We start from the raw sequence: 15,762 nt of genomic DNA, 5'->3' as shown, positions 1-15,762 counted from the left end.
GCGTATTTAGAAAAATAATATTTTTATATATTTATTTGTATAAAAAATTTAAAAACAAATAATATACAAATTAATATTCTACAACTTATATTTTTCAAAATTTTTTTATCAAAATATTAAAATATAAATCTCAAATTAATTTCATGAATAAGCCATGCTTAATCAATTTTAAATTCTAATATTTTAAATGCGAAGTAAGACACGAGCAAGGCAACGGAAGGAAGAGAAGACTAAGGAATAGAAATCTTTATCTTTATCTTTATAGTAATACAAATAGGGAGCCAATTTGCTGACGTGGTGCTCATACGTTGAGTCTGGGAGTTTATTTGCTTACGTGTCGTGACTAGAAATTTTTAGATTTATATTTATAAATTATAAATTATTATTTGCTTAAGTTGTTATTTTCAAATTTTAAGTTTGGGTTGTTTTACATAGGTTGTTATTTTTTAAATTTCAAATTATTTTATTTGTTTGGGTTATTTTAGTTAGGTTGTTATTTTTTAAATTTCAAATTATTTTATTTAAATTGTTATTTTTTTAATTTTATTTAGATTTTACTTAGGTTGTTCTTTTTTATATTATAACACTATTTTTTAAATATCTGTTAATTCTTTTTAGCATTATTTTTTAAAATTTTAATTTTTTTTTAAATTGCAGCTACATAAATTTTTTTAAAGAAATTTAGAGTTTTAAAAAAATTTACGTTAATTATTCTTCGATTGTTACGTACTAATATTATTATATTATTATATTATTATAAAAATTTACGTTATGTTAGAATTTTTAAATTATAATTTGTTTAAGTTGTTATTTTTAAAATTTAAGTTTTGGTTGTTTTATTTAGTTTGTTATTTTTTAAATTTTAAATTAAAGTCAATCAAATTTAAAAAATATTAGTTATGATGCAACTATAAAAGTATAAGTTACGAGAGATGTAAAGCACCACAATTTAAAGTACATCAATCCCTTTCTTTACATATATCTAAAATCTCTCTATTTATTCTAATGGCTGGTATTCACAAAATTGCTGACATCAATCCTACAATCGACAATTTGTGTGTACGTATACGAGTGATACGGTTATGGACACTGCCAAGTTACGGAAATTCTCCATTGCCATACTCAATTGAGATGGTTTGGCTCGATGAAGACGTGAGTTTTCTACTAATGTTTTTTCTATTTTATTTAAAATTTATATTATTTATATTTTAAATTTATTTGTTTATTCCCATCTAATCGTTTTTTTGTTCATTAATTCTAGGGAGGAAAAATACACGCCTCAGTTAAGAAGGCTTTTGTGTCTCGATTCGTGAATTTGCTGGAGGAAGGAATATCTTACCAAATAAGATATTTTGGTGTTGGACTCAATAAGGGTTACTTCAAGACTACACATCATGAATACGTGGTTAATTTAAACCAACGTACTGATGTGCACAGACTTCCAGAATCGTCGAGTATCCCACGATATGGATTTAAGTTTGTGAGTTTTGACACTCTCAATGCTCCTGGGTATGATTGCACCTATTTAGTTGGTAAGTTTATTATTTTAGAAAAAGTATAATTATTTATTTTATTGATAATTTATTCTGCGTTTTTTTTTAACAAATTTATTGACAATAATTTTTTTTATTTTAAATCATTTCAGATGTTGTTGGATATCTTGCTGGAATTGGGAATGAGAAGACTCTTGAAAAGGATGGCAAATCTACCAAATATACTGTTATCGAATTAGAGATTGATGATGGGTAATTATCTATTTATTTTTATAAATATACAAATTTTGCTAATCTCATCTTTTTAAATTATTATTTTAACTTATTTTATTATAAATATTTTTATTAATATTAATAAGTAACAAATGTATCTTAACTAACATTAAGCTTAGTTAAAATGTTTTAGATTCAAAGCCACCATTTTTAAACGTCTAATTATTTAAATTTAAATTTTTAAAAAAAAAATCACTTCGGATTGATTTAAAAAAAAAAGATTCAAATTTAAAAAAAAATAATAAAAAGCATTCTTTCCGCGGTTTATTTGTTACAAATTTAAAATAATTAATTAATTATTAATTTTTTAAATTGTATTTGATATTTTAATTTTATTATTAAATTTTAAATTTTAAAAATATAAAATATATATAATTTGATATTATTTTATTGGTAGTTACTTTTTTAACATTAAACATTCTATTTGATATAGAAAAATAATGGAGTGTGCACTTTTTGGCAACTATGCACATGAATTAAATGCTTTTCTGGGATCTGGCAATAAGGATGGAGCTGTTGTCGTCTTACAGTTTGTTAGAGTGAAGTTATTTAACGGTAATATTTATCCATATTTTTTTAACAATATATTTTTATATGTGAGCTTTTACTTATTGTTTATGTGAATTTTTACTCATTTTGTATTAAAATAAATTTTTCAGAAAAGATTGTTTTACAAAATTCCATGTATGGCACAAAGATGTTCTTCAATCTTGAAGATACAACTGTCATCCAATTTAAAAATAGGTGGGTATTTTCTTTTTAATTCTTTAGTTCCATACTACGTGTGTGTTATCTAACATAATTTTTTTTAACTTTATTTATCAAGCTTTGTAAGATTTGAAGAATCTAGAGGTAACATCGGGGGAATTCCAAATGAGGCTGCATTCTTAAAAATTTATCAAGGCAAAACCATCGAGCAGTTAAAAGAATTCGAAACGGTAATTTTTTTTTTTAAAATGGAGAAAAAAATAATTGAAATCCGTTGTACATAGATTATTTTTATTTATTCATCTTATTTATTTAAAAAATTCACCAAATTTAGGGAATTTAAATCATTATTTTTTTTCAGAATTCTATTTGTATTGTCTTGGCTACTATAAGTCATATTATGGATACTCCAGACTGGTGGTACGGCCAATGTGAATGCAACAGGTCCACATATGCTTTTACAAAAACTTTCAAATGTTCAAGTTGTGGCCGTCTCCTTTTATCCATAACTCCAAGGTTATTTATTTATTTTTTTTAAATTAAAGTATATGCACATTGGATTAGATATTGAATAAGTCTATATTTAACTTTTTTTTATGTTATTTTTTTTTTAAGCAGATATCGAATAAAGCTTGGTGTCATTGATGATTCTGACTGTGCATGTTTTGTAGTCTTTGACAAGGAGGCAAAACAAGTTTTGGGAAAGAGCTGTGTAGAGATACTTGATCCACTCCTATTGGTAAGATCTAACCAATATTTATTTCTAAAAATATTAGTGAAGATATTTTTATTGGTAATTTTTATATTATTTATTATTAATATATTATGTAATACCCTGCAGAAAGGAGATCTATCGGATACACCTACACTTTTGCTCAACCTAATTGATAAGACCTTTCTCTTCATCGTTGAACTTCAAATATCTGATAATCCACATTTTTCACCTTCTTATAAAGTTAAGAAGATGACTGATAATGTGGACCTCATAAATAAATTCAAAGAGGCTCACCCTATTCAAATTGTGAGTATAATTATAAGTGTATTTTCTATTAAAAATTAATTTATTTTTTGCTTCCTTGGTCATTAGTAGTATCTAATTTATAATTAATAATTAATTATAATTTTAGGATGTTGACTACACCGGTAGTTTGCTTCCAATTTCAAAAACATCCTCAATCATTGAAGGGGAGAAAGTAAAAGGTGCTAAGGTATTTGTTCAAAAAATAATTTTTTTTTGTTTGTTCTCTCAAAATTAGAAATTAATTTTTTTATAATTAATAATTAATTATAAAATCAAAGGTTAGAAAGAAGTCTTTAATTTAACGTGGTATTTTGTACAGAATTTGTTGCTTGAATTCTCCAATGAAGTTGCTGCCAATGATGAATCCGAATTGTTGGAAAATGCTATTACACCAACTAAGCGATTATGCTCGGAGTCGGAAGAATCAAAGGTAGAAGGTGATACCTCAACTTCCAAGAAGATCAAGATTGAGAAAGAAACTTGAGAATTTGGATGCACATGTTTTGGAATCCCTTTTAGAGTCTATCTTATAGAATAATGTCAAGCATATGTTTGTTTTGGTGGAAACATTATCTTTTCTTGAGTTGTTATTTTTCTTTTGGTTCTTTTCTATTTTTATGTTTGGAATTTAGAATTTTTTTAAATATAAATTGAAGTTATTTGGTTATTACTTGTGGTTTTATTTTTAATTTGATTTTCACCGTTGATATTCTGATAATATCTAATTTAATATTTAATGTCATAAAGTTATAAATTTTTTCTTTGAATTATTGTTGATACAATTAAGTTAGTTATTAATTTTTAATGTGTATTTATTTTTTAAAAAAAATCTAATTATAATTTTTAATTAAAGTATTATGTTTAGAATTTTAAATTTAAATTCAAATATACTTTTTTTTTGAATTTTTACGTAAGCAATTTGACAATATTTTTTAAGAATTTATATAATTTATAAGTTATTATGCTAATTACAAAGGAGTATAATAAAGTAAATAGAATTATCAGTCTTATTAAGACGTGAAATTATTTATACTATTTAAAAAAATGTAATACTGTTTAAATTTTAGAAAAAGTATAATAAAGTTAATACTGTTTATGATGAAACTAAAAAAAATTATTTTTAAATTAACAAATTTCTATATTCCTAATAGACAACGGACGTTTGATTAGAAAATTTTATTTAAAAATTTAAAATTTATATTAGCTAATTAGAAAATTCTATTTAAAAATTTTAAATTTGAATTTCTAATACTAATTTCTAATTAAGTAAGTTCTTAACCATTTCAATATTTAAATTTAAATTTTTTTACTTGCCATATTTATAAATTTTTATTATTATCTTTTAGATTATTTCTCCACAATAGAAGTACTTTCATCTTTTTCTCTCTTTTTAAATATTTTTTTCTAAATTTACGATATTTATAAGGTTATTAATTTTTAGATTATATTTAATTTTATTATTTTTATCGATAAATAATAGGATTGATACTATTTATGACAAAACTAATAAAAATTATTTGTAAATTAACAAATTTCTATATTCTTAATAAACAACAAACGTTTAATTAAGAAAGTTTATTTAAAATTTTTTAAATAAACTAGCTAATTAGGAAACTCTATTTAAAAATTTGAAATTTAAAATTCTAATACTAATTCCTAATTAAGTGACTTCTTAACCGTTTTGATTTTTAAATTTAAATTTTTTTGATTTGTCACATTTATAAATTTCTCTGTTTACTTCGTTTACATTGTTATTTTTTATATTATCTCAGCACAACAATAGAGGTATTTTCATCTTTTTCTCTCTTTTTACTTATAAATTATTCATTTTCAATCTCTTTATTTAAGGAAATAAAAAAAAAGATTTTAACTGTAAGTTGAATTTATTGATCGTGAGATTAAACTTATATTTATTTGAAAAAAGATACTTTTGAAAAAAAATATATATTATTTTCCATAAAATATGTTTAAATCCATACATTATTATTTTCCATAAAAATATATATTATTTTCCATAAAATATGTTTAAATCCATACCATGTCTTTCATCATTTTTGTCTCAGTATTCAAGCACTATACATGTACTCCTATGTACTCCCGTATCTATGTTTTGATCGATATGTATACCAAAAACAAACGCCGCCATATGTGTACTCTTGTGTACTTTATTTTTTTTAATAATATAAAAAAATTGATAATAAAAATGTATTAGGTATAAGGTATATATATTTTTAATTAGTTAAAAAATTATTTATTTGGTATTTCCAGGTATATATTGAAAGATGCAAGAAGTCCAAAGAGAAGCAAGATCGAAGAGAAAATTGATATTAAAAGACAAAGAAAATACAAAGCGGACCACAATTCAAGGTAGACTTCATACAAAAAATAACTAACATGTCATGAGTATTTTGGACGAATGAAAGCCCATAAAATACAATATTTTCTATATATTATTTAGCTATTGACAAGTAATAAATTATTAATTTACATTGTTTTTGTAATATGTTACTAAATTTGTTTATGAAAAAATTACAGGAAATTCGAGTGATGGTTCCAATGATGTGCATTTTCAATCGGTGTTGTCGAACATTACAAATGGACTCAATACAGGTTAATTTTTGGATGGTTTTTTTTGGAACTTACTTATGTGAATGTACATGCACTTTATGTATTTTGATTTTCCTACTATTTATTCAATTATAAACTTTAACAAAAAATATGTTCAAAAAACTAATATCTCGAGTTATCTTATTAGATAATAACCCAACACCATATCGATCAAGGTCTCCAACTACTAATCTACACTCTGTAGGTGAAAAGGAACGATGTTCCAATATTAGTGATATTAGTAATTCAGGTATCACATGCGAAGCATATGATAGCCCATGTCATCAGACAAGTCAACAACAGCTTCAACAAACATCAAACAATATCGACCAGTTGCAAAGCCAGCGTATGTTAATATATGCTTTTATTACTTAAAGACCAAACATTTAACTTTTCAATTGGTCTCTTGAAAACAATCTTTGATATATGCTAAATAATTATTATAGATTCATTGGAGTACTCAAATCGAATTAGATTGCAAAGGGATGCAAGACTGAATAGAAAGATTATGCTACTTCAAAAGAGACATGGTAAGATAAGCATGATAGATTGTAATTATCATAAAGCTAAAATTCTACTTCTTTTATCTTTAATACTACTTTCATAATATATATTCATAACTCAGCTGATTCAAACATTTAATATATATTCATTTTTCTTTTTTTTATAATATAAAGTGCTTGATTTACTATCTCTAATGATTACAGGAGCAAGTACATCTAATTCAAATTTAGATACTAAAGAATTAGAAGAAGTGTGCATAGCTGAAAAAGGAAGACACCTGAGACAAAGAAAAACATTCTTGAAGGAATTGGTTATAAATCTTTCAAAATTTTTTGAAGAAGTTGAGGATATTACTGAAAACACGACTATATTAGATGATTCTGTGCAAATTGAATACCCAGCCATATTCGATGTTGCTGAGAATACAGGTAATCTAAGAAGTAGCAATATCAGCAGTTTATTATTTACTATTGTTATGCTTTTTATAAACAAAAAATTATCGTTTAGTGTTCAAGTTTTTAAAATTCAAACTAAGATATGGTTATATATTATGATTTTTGTATTTGAACATTGATATATTGTAATTCTTATTGTTTGATTAGTGTGCATATAAAACTTAAACCTTGAGGTTGGCACAAAAAAATTGTATTATATGATCTCATCTTTTTAATCTATAAATTGCAGTATTCGGTAATCTTTTATAAATATTATTTTTATACCTAACATGGTGAAAGAAAGATATATTTTTATATAAAGTATTTTTTTCAGATATAACTGAAACATAATTTATTATCTTGGTGATTATTAGATGTGATAGATATTGGTGACCCAGAATTTTTTTGTCGGCATTGCGATGCCATGATGTGGTATGAGGAGAGATCAGAAAAGTCTAAAACAGGATCCAATATTGAGTTCTCAATATGTTGTATGCGAGGGAAGGTACAATTGCCGTTTTTGCAACGTCCACCTCAGCTCTTGCAAGGTTTATTATCTGGAGCAGACCAGAGAAGCAAACACTTTAAGGATAATATAAGAACTTATAATAGCATGTTTTGCTTCACGTCCCTCGGAGGTAAAATAGAGACCTCTATCAATGATGGGACAGGTCCTCCCCAGTTCATTGTGAGTGGACAAAACTACCACAGAATTGGAAGCTTGGTACCAATTGAGGGACAAAGACCAAAATTTGCGCAGTTATATATTTATGATACAGAAAATGAGGTCTCAAACAGGATAGAGATTTTCAGGTTTGTATCATGCATTCCAAACTGATTAAAAAATTATTTAGGTAGTTCGTACTTTGATTTTGGTTAATTATGAATACTAATATTTTTCAATTGATGTTTTATACAGTTCAAGAACAAACAACAACAATATTGACCAGTCCTTAGTTCTAGATCTCAAGGACATGATCGATCAACATAATGTTCTTGCTCACACATTTAGGATAGTGAGAAACTACCTGAATCAAGGAGATATCGCAAATATAAGACTACGGTTGTACCGAAAAAGATCAAAGGATGCAAGAGTCTACAATTTACCATCTTCTAACGAGGTCGCAGCTCTAATAGTAGGAGATTTTGATTCTGGAGATGCAGGGCGTGATATTATAGTTCAATTAAAGTCTGGACATCTGCAAAGGATTCATGAGACACACACCGCATTTATTCCTCTTCAGTACCCTATGATGTTTCCTTACGGTGAAGATGGCTACCAAGAAGACATTCCTTTGCGAGAATCTCATAGGGCTGATGAAAATAGAAAGAGACAGCGTGTGAGTTTAAGGGAGTTCATAGCATTTAGAATACAAGAGAGAAAGGTCGAGTATGCAACCATTGTCAATGGTGGAAGATTATTTCAGCAGTTCTTGGTTGATTGCTTTTCTATGATTGAAGCACAAAGGTTGACCTACTACCGAAACAACCAAACCAAGGTGAGGAGTGATATATACAAAGGGATTCAAGATGCAGTTGTTAGGGGTGAGACACGTGCTTCTAAAGCAGGTAAGCGTATCATCCTACCTGCGTCCTTCACTGGTGGCATGAGATACATGTTTAATAATTGTCAAGATGCTATGGCAATTTGTAAGAAATATGGATATCCAGACCTCCATCACAATGACATGTAACTCAAGTTGGCAAGAGATTGGCAGGGTTAACAATCCAAGGAACTTAAAGGTTGAAGACCGGCCGGATATATCGTGTAGAGTATTCAAAATTAAGCTTGACATGATAATCTCGGATCTTAAGCAAGGAATTCCATTTGGAGTGCTAGATGCAGGTATTGCTCATCATCCGACCTTATTTTTAGAGAAATATTCATTTAGATTGTTATAAAATAAATGGCAAAATATTTTCTTACTTAACGTATTGTTGATTTTTTATTATCACCCTTAATTTATCAAAGCACATACATAAAATAGATAGTTTAAATATAACATATAACTTTTTTTTTTGTCTTTTTGGTATAAGGGATGTATACGGTGGAATTCCAAAAAAGAGGTCTACCACATGCTCACATTCTTTTGTGGTTAAGTGGAGACCATAAGATAACAACGACAACTCAAATTGATCAATTAATATCTTCAGAGTTGCCAGATCCTGCTCAGCATCCAAAATTGTTTAGAGCTGTATCTACATATATGATTCATGGACCATGTGGTAGAGCATTCTCAAAATCTCCCTGCATGAAAGATGGGTACTGCACCAAATATTATCCCAAGACATTCAGTAAAACCACAGTTATCGATGATAGTGGATACCCATCATATAGAAGACGAGACACAGGGGTGGTTACTGAGAAGAAGGGAGTCCATATGGATAATAGGAATGTGGTTCCATACAATGCATATCTACTGATGTCTTATCAAGCGCATGTTAATGTAGAGTACTGCAACAAGTCGAATGCTATCAAATATTTGTTCAAGTATGTGAATAAAGGTCCAGACAGGGTAGCAGTTGGAGTTACAAAGGAAGCTTCCAGTGGAGAGGATGCTCAGGTTATTGATGAGATCAAACAATTCTATGATTGCAGATATTTGTCTGCATGTGAGGCTGTGTGGAGAACCTTAGCGTATGATATTCATCAAAGGTGGCCTTCAGTGATGAGATTAACCTTTCATTTGCCTGGAGAGCAAAATATCATCTTTAAAGATGATGACGATCTTGAAGAAATCGTGGAAGAAGAGGAAGGAAAATGTACAATGTTCTTAGCATGGATGGAGGCCAATAAAAAATTTGAAGCAGGTCAAACTTTGACGTATGCTGAGTTTCCAAATCAATTTGTTTATGATAGAGAATCAAGGGTGTGGCATCCACGCAAAAGAGGGTATTCTATCGGGAGGTTAAATTATGTTCCACCGGGTACAGGTGATATTTATTATATGAGAATTTTGTTAGCTGTTCAGAGAGGTTGCACAACATATGAGTCTATTAGGACAGTTAATGGAATTACATATTCTAGCTTCCAAGATGCTTGCTATTCCATGGGACTACTGTGCGATGATAGGGAATTCATTGCAGCTATTAATGAGGTAGCTGAACTTGCATCTGGTCATCAATTGAGAAAATTATTTGCGATGCTACTGATATCTAATAGCATTAGCAACCCAGAGCGTGTTTGGAATGCAACTTGGACATTATTGGCTAATGGAATACTATATGAGAGGAGAAAAGCTTTGAAAAACCAAGGTATTTTACTATGTCTTTTTTTATATATCAAGATTGTATTCTCTTATTATCTTTATTTTTATTAAGAATATTAATAATTTTATTTTAGAATTATTTATTAAATATTTCATAAAACCACTATGTGCTTTTTCTAGGACTAAGCATGACTGATGACGAATTGAAAAACCTCTGCCTTATTGAGATTGAGAAGATACTCAACAGCAATGCGAGATCTTTAAGAGACTATCAATCAATGCCATATCCTGAGATGTCTCATGTTCGCCTTTTTCAGAATAAGCTAATAGAGGAGGAGTTAGCATATGACACAAATGAGTTGACTCATACAAACTTATATACAGAACAAAAGATGACTCATGAGCAAAGGTTAGTATTTGATGAGATACTCAATGCTGTTGTTACAGACTCTGGTGGTTTTTACTTCGTTTATGGGCATGGTGGGTGTGGTAAGACATTTATTTGGAATGGACTTTCTTCTGCTATTCGGTCTAGAGGAAAAATTGTTTTAAATGTCGCATCCAGTGGAATTGCTTCTTTACTCCTACCTGGTGGCAGAACGGCTCATTCTAGATTTTCAATACCCATTACAATTACTGATGAATCTACTTGCAACATCAAGCATGGCAGTTTGAAGGCTGAGCTGCTCATCCAAAGTAGCTTAATAATTTGGGATGAAGCTCCAATGCTCAATAAAATGTGCTTTGAAGCACTTGATCGGACGCTCAGGGATCTTATGTCAGTTACCGATCAACATAAGATACATCAACCATTTGGTGGTAAGGTTGTTGTTCTAGGAGGTGATTTCAGACAGATACTTCCGGTGATTCCGAAAGGAAGTAGACACGATATATTGGCATCCGCTATTAACTCATCCCATCTGTGGTCATTTTGTAAGGTTCTGAACCTGCATACGAATATGAGGCTTCTAATGTCTTCTTCGGATCAAGATGAAGGTGAAATGAAGAGATTTGCTAATTGGATACTTGATGTTGGAAATGGAAATATTGGCTCTGTTGTTGGTGATGAATCAGAAGTTGAAATTCCAAATGATCTATTGATTACAACTACTGATGACCCTCTCTCTCATTTGGTAGACTTTGCATATCCAAATTTGTTGCAAAACATGTCAGATTACAGGTATTTTCAGAGTAGGGCAATTCTTGCACCCACGCTTGAGAGTGTCGAGAAGGTAAACGATTTTGTCTTGACAATCTTTCCAGGGATGGAAAAGGAGTATTTGAGCTCTGACACAACATGTCAAGCTGATGAGAATGAAGATGTACAACAAGAGTGGTTCACACCAGAGTTCCTAAATGACATCAAATGTTCGGGACTACCCAATCACAAGTTGACTTTGAAGCCAGGAGTCGCTGTAATGCTACTGCGAAACATAGACCAGACTTCAGGTTTATGCAACGGGACAAGATTAATAGTTAACGAACTTGGCAGCAATGTAATTGGAGCGACAGTAGTGACCGGTAGAAATATTGGAGATAAAGTGTACATTCCAAGAATGAACTTGATCCCTTCAGATTCAGGATTGCCATTTAAGTTCCAACGGAGACAATTTCCATTGACAGTATGCTTTGCAATGACCATTAACAAGAGTCAGGGTCAATCATTATCACATGTAGGGCTTTATTTGTCAAAATCAGTGTTTACCCATGGACAACTTTATGTTGCTTTGTCAAGAGTTAAGAGTCGCAGTGGCCTCAGGGTTTTAATTCTAGATGAAGACGGCAATCCAAAGTCATCAACAACAAATGTCGTGTTCAAAGAGGTTTTTAATAATATTTAGGTAAGAATAATATTATTTTTATTTTAATAGCATGTTATGATTTATACTTTTGTACAAATATTTACTATAGATATTACTAATTTATCTATAACTCTTTTTTCATATTTGAAATGAAATGTGTAACAAGGAGCACAACATCCTATGCCAATTGCTTTTCTAATGAAGTTAGTAAGATACTAGGTTATCGATCGATAAATTTTTATTAGCTTTTTATACAAAATTTAGTGTAAAATTAACATGCTATTATTACAGTTATATATGTTCTTATTTTTTTCATGTCTCCCTCCTTATGGTTTAAGAATATTATAAACTTCAAACTTTTCTATTTATATTTTACTTTGAATAAAGATAAAACAACATATTTAACACGTTTATTATATAACTACGATGATAGTGTTATACTAAATTTAAAAAAATATATAGTTATAAAATATTATTTTTAATTTAACTTATCAAATTTAAATATAAGCCCGTGCATCGCACGGGTTTAACACTAGTAGTAATACAAATGGGGAGCTCATTCGCTGATGTGGCACTCATACGTTGAGTTTGGAAGTTTATTTGCTTACGTGTCGTCACTAGAAATTTTTAGATTTATATTTATAAATTATAAATTATTATTTGCTTAGGTTGTTATTTTCAAATTTTAAGTTTGGGTTGTTATTTTTTAAATTTTAAATTGTTTTATTTGTTTGGGTTATTTTACTCGGGTTGTTATTTTTTAAATTTCAAATTATTTTATTTAAGTTGTTATTTTTAAAATTTTATTTAGATTTTATTTAAATTGTTCTTTTTTATATTTTAACACTATTTTTTAAAAATCTGTTAATTTTTTAGCATAATTTTTTAAAATTTTGTTGATTTTTTTTAAATTACAGCTACATAAATTCTTTTAAAAAAATTTACGTTAATTATTCTTCTGTTGTTACATACTAATATTACAATAAATAAATATTTACGTTAGTTTAGAATTTTTAAATTATTATTTATTTAAGTTATTATTTTTAAATTTTAAATTTGGGTTGTTTTACTTAGTTTGTTATTTTTTAAATTTTAAATTAAAGTCAACCAAATTTTAAAAAGTTTAGTTATGATGCAACTATAAAAGGATAAGTTATGAGAGATGTAAAGCACCACAATTTAAAGTACATCAATCTCTTTCTTTACATATATCCAAAATCTCCCTACTTATTCCAATGGCTGATATTCACAAAATTGCTGACATCAATCATACAATCGACAATTTTGTGTACGTATACGAGTGATATGGTTATGGACACTATCAAGTTACGGAAATTCTCCATTGCCATACTCAATTGAGATGGCTGACTCGATGAAGACGCGAGTTTTCTACTAATATCCTTTTATCCATGGCTCCAAGGTTATTTATTTATTTATTTAAATTAAAGTCTATGTACATTGGATTAGATATTAAATAAGTCTATATTTAACTTTTTCTTATGTTATTTTCTTTTTTAAGCAGGTATCGAATAAAGCTTGGTGTCATTGATGATTCTGACTGTGCATGTTATGTAGTCTTTGACAAGGAGACAAAACAAGTTTTGGAAGAGAGCTGTGTAGAGATACTTGATCCACTCCTATTGGTAAGATCTAACCAATATTTATTTCTAAAAGCATTAGTGAAGATATTTTTATTGGTACTTTTTATATTATTTTATTAATATATTATGTAATATCCTGCAGAAAGGAGATCTATCAGATACACCTACATTTTTACTCAACCTAATTGATAAGATCTTTCTCTTCATCGTTGAAGTTCAAATATCTGATATTTCATATTTTTCACCTTCTTATAAAGTTAAGAAGATGACTAATAATGTGGATCTCATAAATAAATTCAAAGAGGCTCACCCTATTCAAATTGTGAGTATATATAAGTGTACTTCTATTAAAAATTAATTTATTTTTTGCTTTCTTGGTCATTAGTAGTATCTAATTTATAAATAATAATTAATTATATTTTTAGGATGTTGACTACACCGGTGGTTTGTTTCCAATTTCAAAGACATCCACAATCATTGAAGGGGAGAAAGTAGAAGGTACTAAGGTATTTGTTCAAAAAATAATTTTTTTTGTTTGTTCTCTCAAAATTAGATCTTAATTTTATTCAAAAAATATTAGTGAGATAAAATCAAAGGTTAGAAAGAAGTCTTTAATTTAACGTGATTTTTTGTACAGAATTTGTTGCTTGAATTCTCTAATGAAGTTGCGGCCAATGATGAATCTGAATTGTTGAAAAGTGCTATTACACCAACTAAGTGACTATCCTCGGAGTCAGAAGATTCGAAGGTGGAAAGAGATACCTCAACTTGCAAGAAAATCAAGATTGAGAAAGAAACTTGAGAATTTGGATGCACATGTTTTGGAATCTCTTTTAGAGTCTATCTAATAGAATAATATCAAGCATATGTTTGTTTTGGTGGAAACATTGTCTTTTCTTGAGTTGTTATTTTTCTTTTGGTTCTTTTCGATTTTTATGTTTGGAATTTAGAATTTTTTTAAATATAAATTGAAGTTATTTGGTTATTACTTGTAGTTTTATTTTTAATTTGATTCTCACCGATGATATTCTGATAATTTTTAATTTAATATTTAATGTCATAAAGTTATAAATTTCTTCTTTCGATTATTGTTGATACAATTAAGTTAGTTATTAATTTTTAATGTGTACTTATTTAAAAAAAATATAATTATAATTTTTAATTAAAGTATTATGTTTATAATTTTAAATTTAAATTCAAATATACTTTTTTTTTGAATTTTTACGTAAGCAATTGGGTTTGAGAATATTTTTTAAAAATTTATATAATTTATAAGTTACTATGCTAATTACAAAGGATTATAATAAAATAAATAGAATTATCAGTCTTATTAAGATGTGAAATTATTTATACTATTTAAAAAAATGTAATACTATTTAAATTTTAGAAAAAGTATAATAAAGTTTAATATTGTTTATGATGAAACTAAATAAATTATTTTTAAATTAACAAATTTCTATATTGCTAATGGACAACGGACGTTTGATTAAAAAATTTTATTTAAAAATTTAAAATTTATACTAGCTAATTAGAAAATTTTATTTTAAAAATTTTAAATTTGAATTTCTAATACTAATTTCTAATTAAGTAAGTTTTTAACCATTTCAATTTTAAATTTAAATTTTTTTACTTGCCATATTTATAAATTTTTATTATTATCTTTTAGATTGTCTCTTCACAGTAAAAGTACTTTCATCTTTTTCTCTCTTTTTAATTATTTTTTCTAAATTTATGTAATTTATAAGGTTATTAATTTTTAGATTGTATTTAATTTTATTTATTTTTATTGATAAATAATAGGATTGATACTATTTATGACGAAACTAATAAAAATTATTTTTAAATTAATAAATTCTTATATTCTTAATGAATACCAAACTTTTAATTAAAAAAGTTTATTTAAAAATTTTAAATTTGCACTAGCTAATTAGGAAATTCTATTTAAAAATTTAAAATTTAAAACTCTAATACTAATTCCTAATTAAGTGGCTTCTTAACCGTTTTGATTTTTAAATTTAATTTTTTTTATTTGTCACATTTATAATTTTTTTTCTATTTACTTTATTTACATTGTTATTTTTTAGATTATAACAATAAAAGTACTTTTATC

The 15,762-nt window shown here is 27.4% G+C and overlaps 2 protein-coding genes across 2 annotated transcripts; both read left to right on the top strand.

Moving 5' to 3' along the window:
* Positions 1-2,831: 2,831 nt before the first annotated feature.
* LOC140184621 (uncharacterized) lies at positions 2,832-4,512 on the top strand. Its single transcript, XM_072236558.1, has 5 exons — positions 2,832-2,990; positions 3,093-3,213; positions 3,316-3,495; positions 3,602-3,682; positions 3,815-4,512. Exons 1-5 carry the CDS (start codon positions 2,875-2,877, stop codon positions 3,977-3,979), a joined length of 663 nt encoding a protein of 220 aa, XP_072092659.1. The 5' UTR covers positions 2,832-2,874; the 3' UTR covers positions 3,980-4,512.
* A 4,322-nt stretch (positions 4,513-8,834) lies between these two features.
* LOC140173275 (uncharacterized) lies at positions 8,835-14,373 on the top strand. Its single transcript, XM_072196110.1, has 7 exons — positions 8,835-8,886; positions 9,078-9,803; positions 9,975-10,295; positions 10,430-10,988; positions 13,574-13,667; positions 14,078-14,158; positions 14,290-14,373. Exons 1-7 carry the CDS (start codon positions 8,835-8,837, stop codon positions 14,371-14,373), a joined length of 1,917 nt encoding a protein of 638 aa, XP_072052211.1.
* The last annotated feature ends 1,389 nt before the right edge of the window (positions 14,374-15,762 follow it).

The sequence above is a fragment of the Arachis hypogaea genome, chromosome 5 (assembly GCF_003086295.3).
Source record: "Arachis hypogaea cultivar Tifrunner chromosome 5, arahy.Tifrunner.gnm2.J5K5, whole genome shotgun sequence".
NCBI lineage: Eukaryota > Viridiplantae > Streptophyta > Magnoliopsida > Fabales > Fabaceae > Arachis > Arachis hypogaea.
The sequence above is the reverse complement of the archived record's forward strand: the minus strand, read 5'-3'. Positions and strand labels throughout refer to the sequence as shown.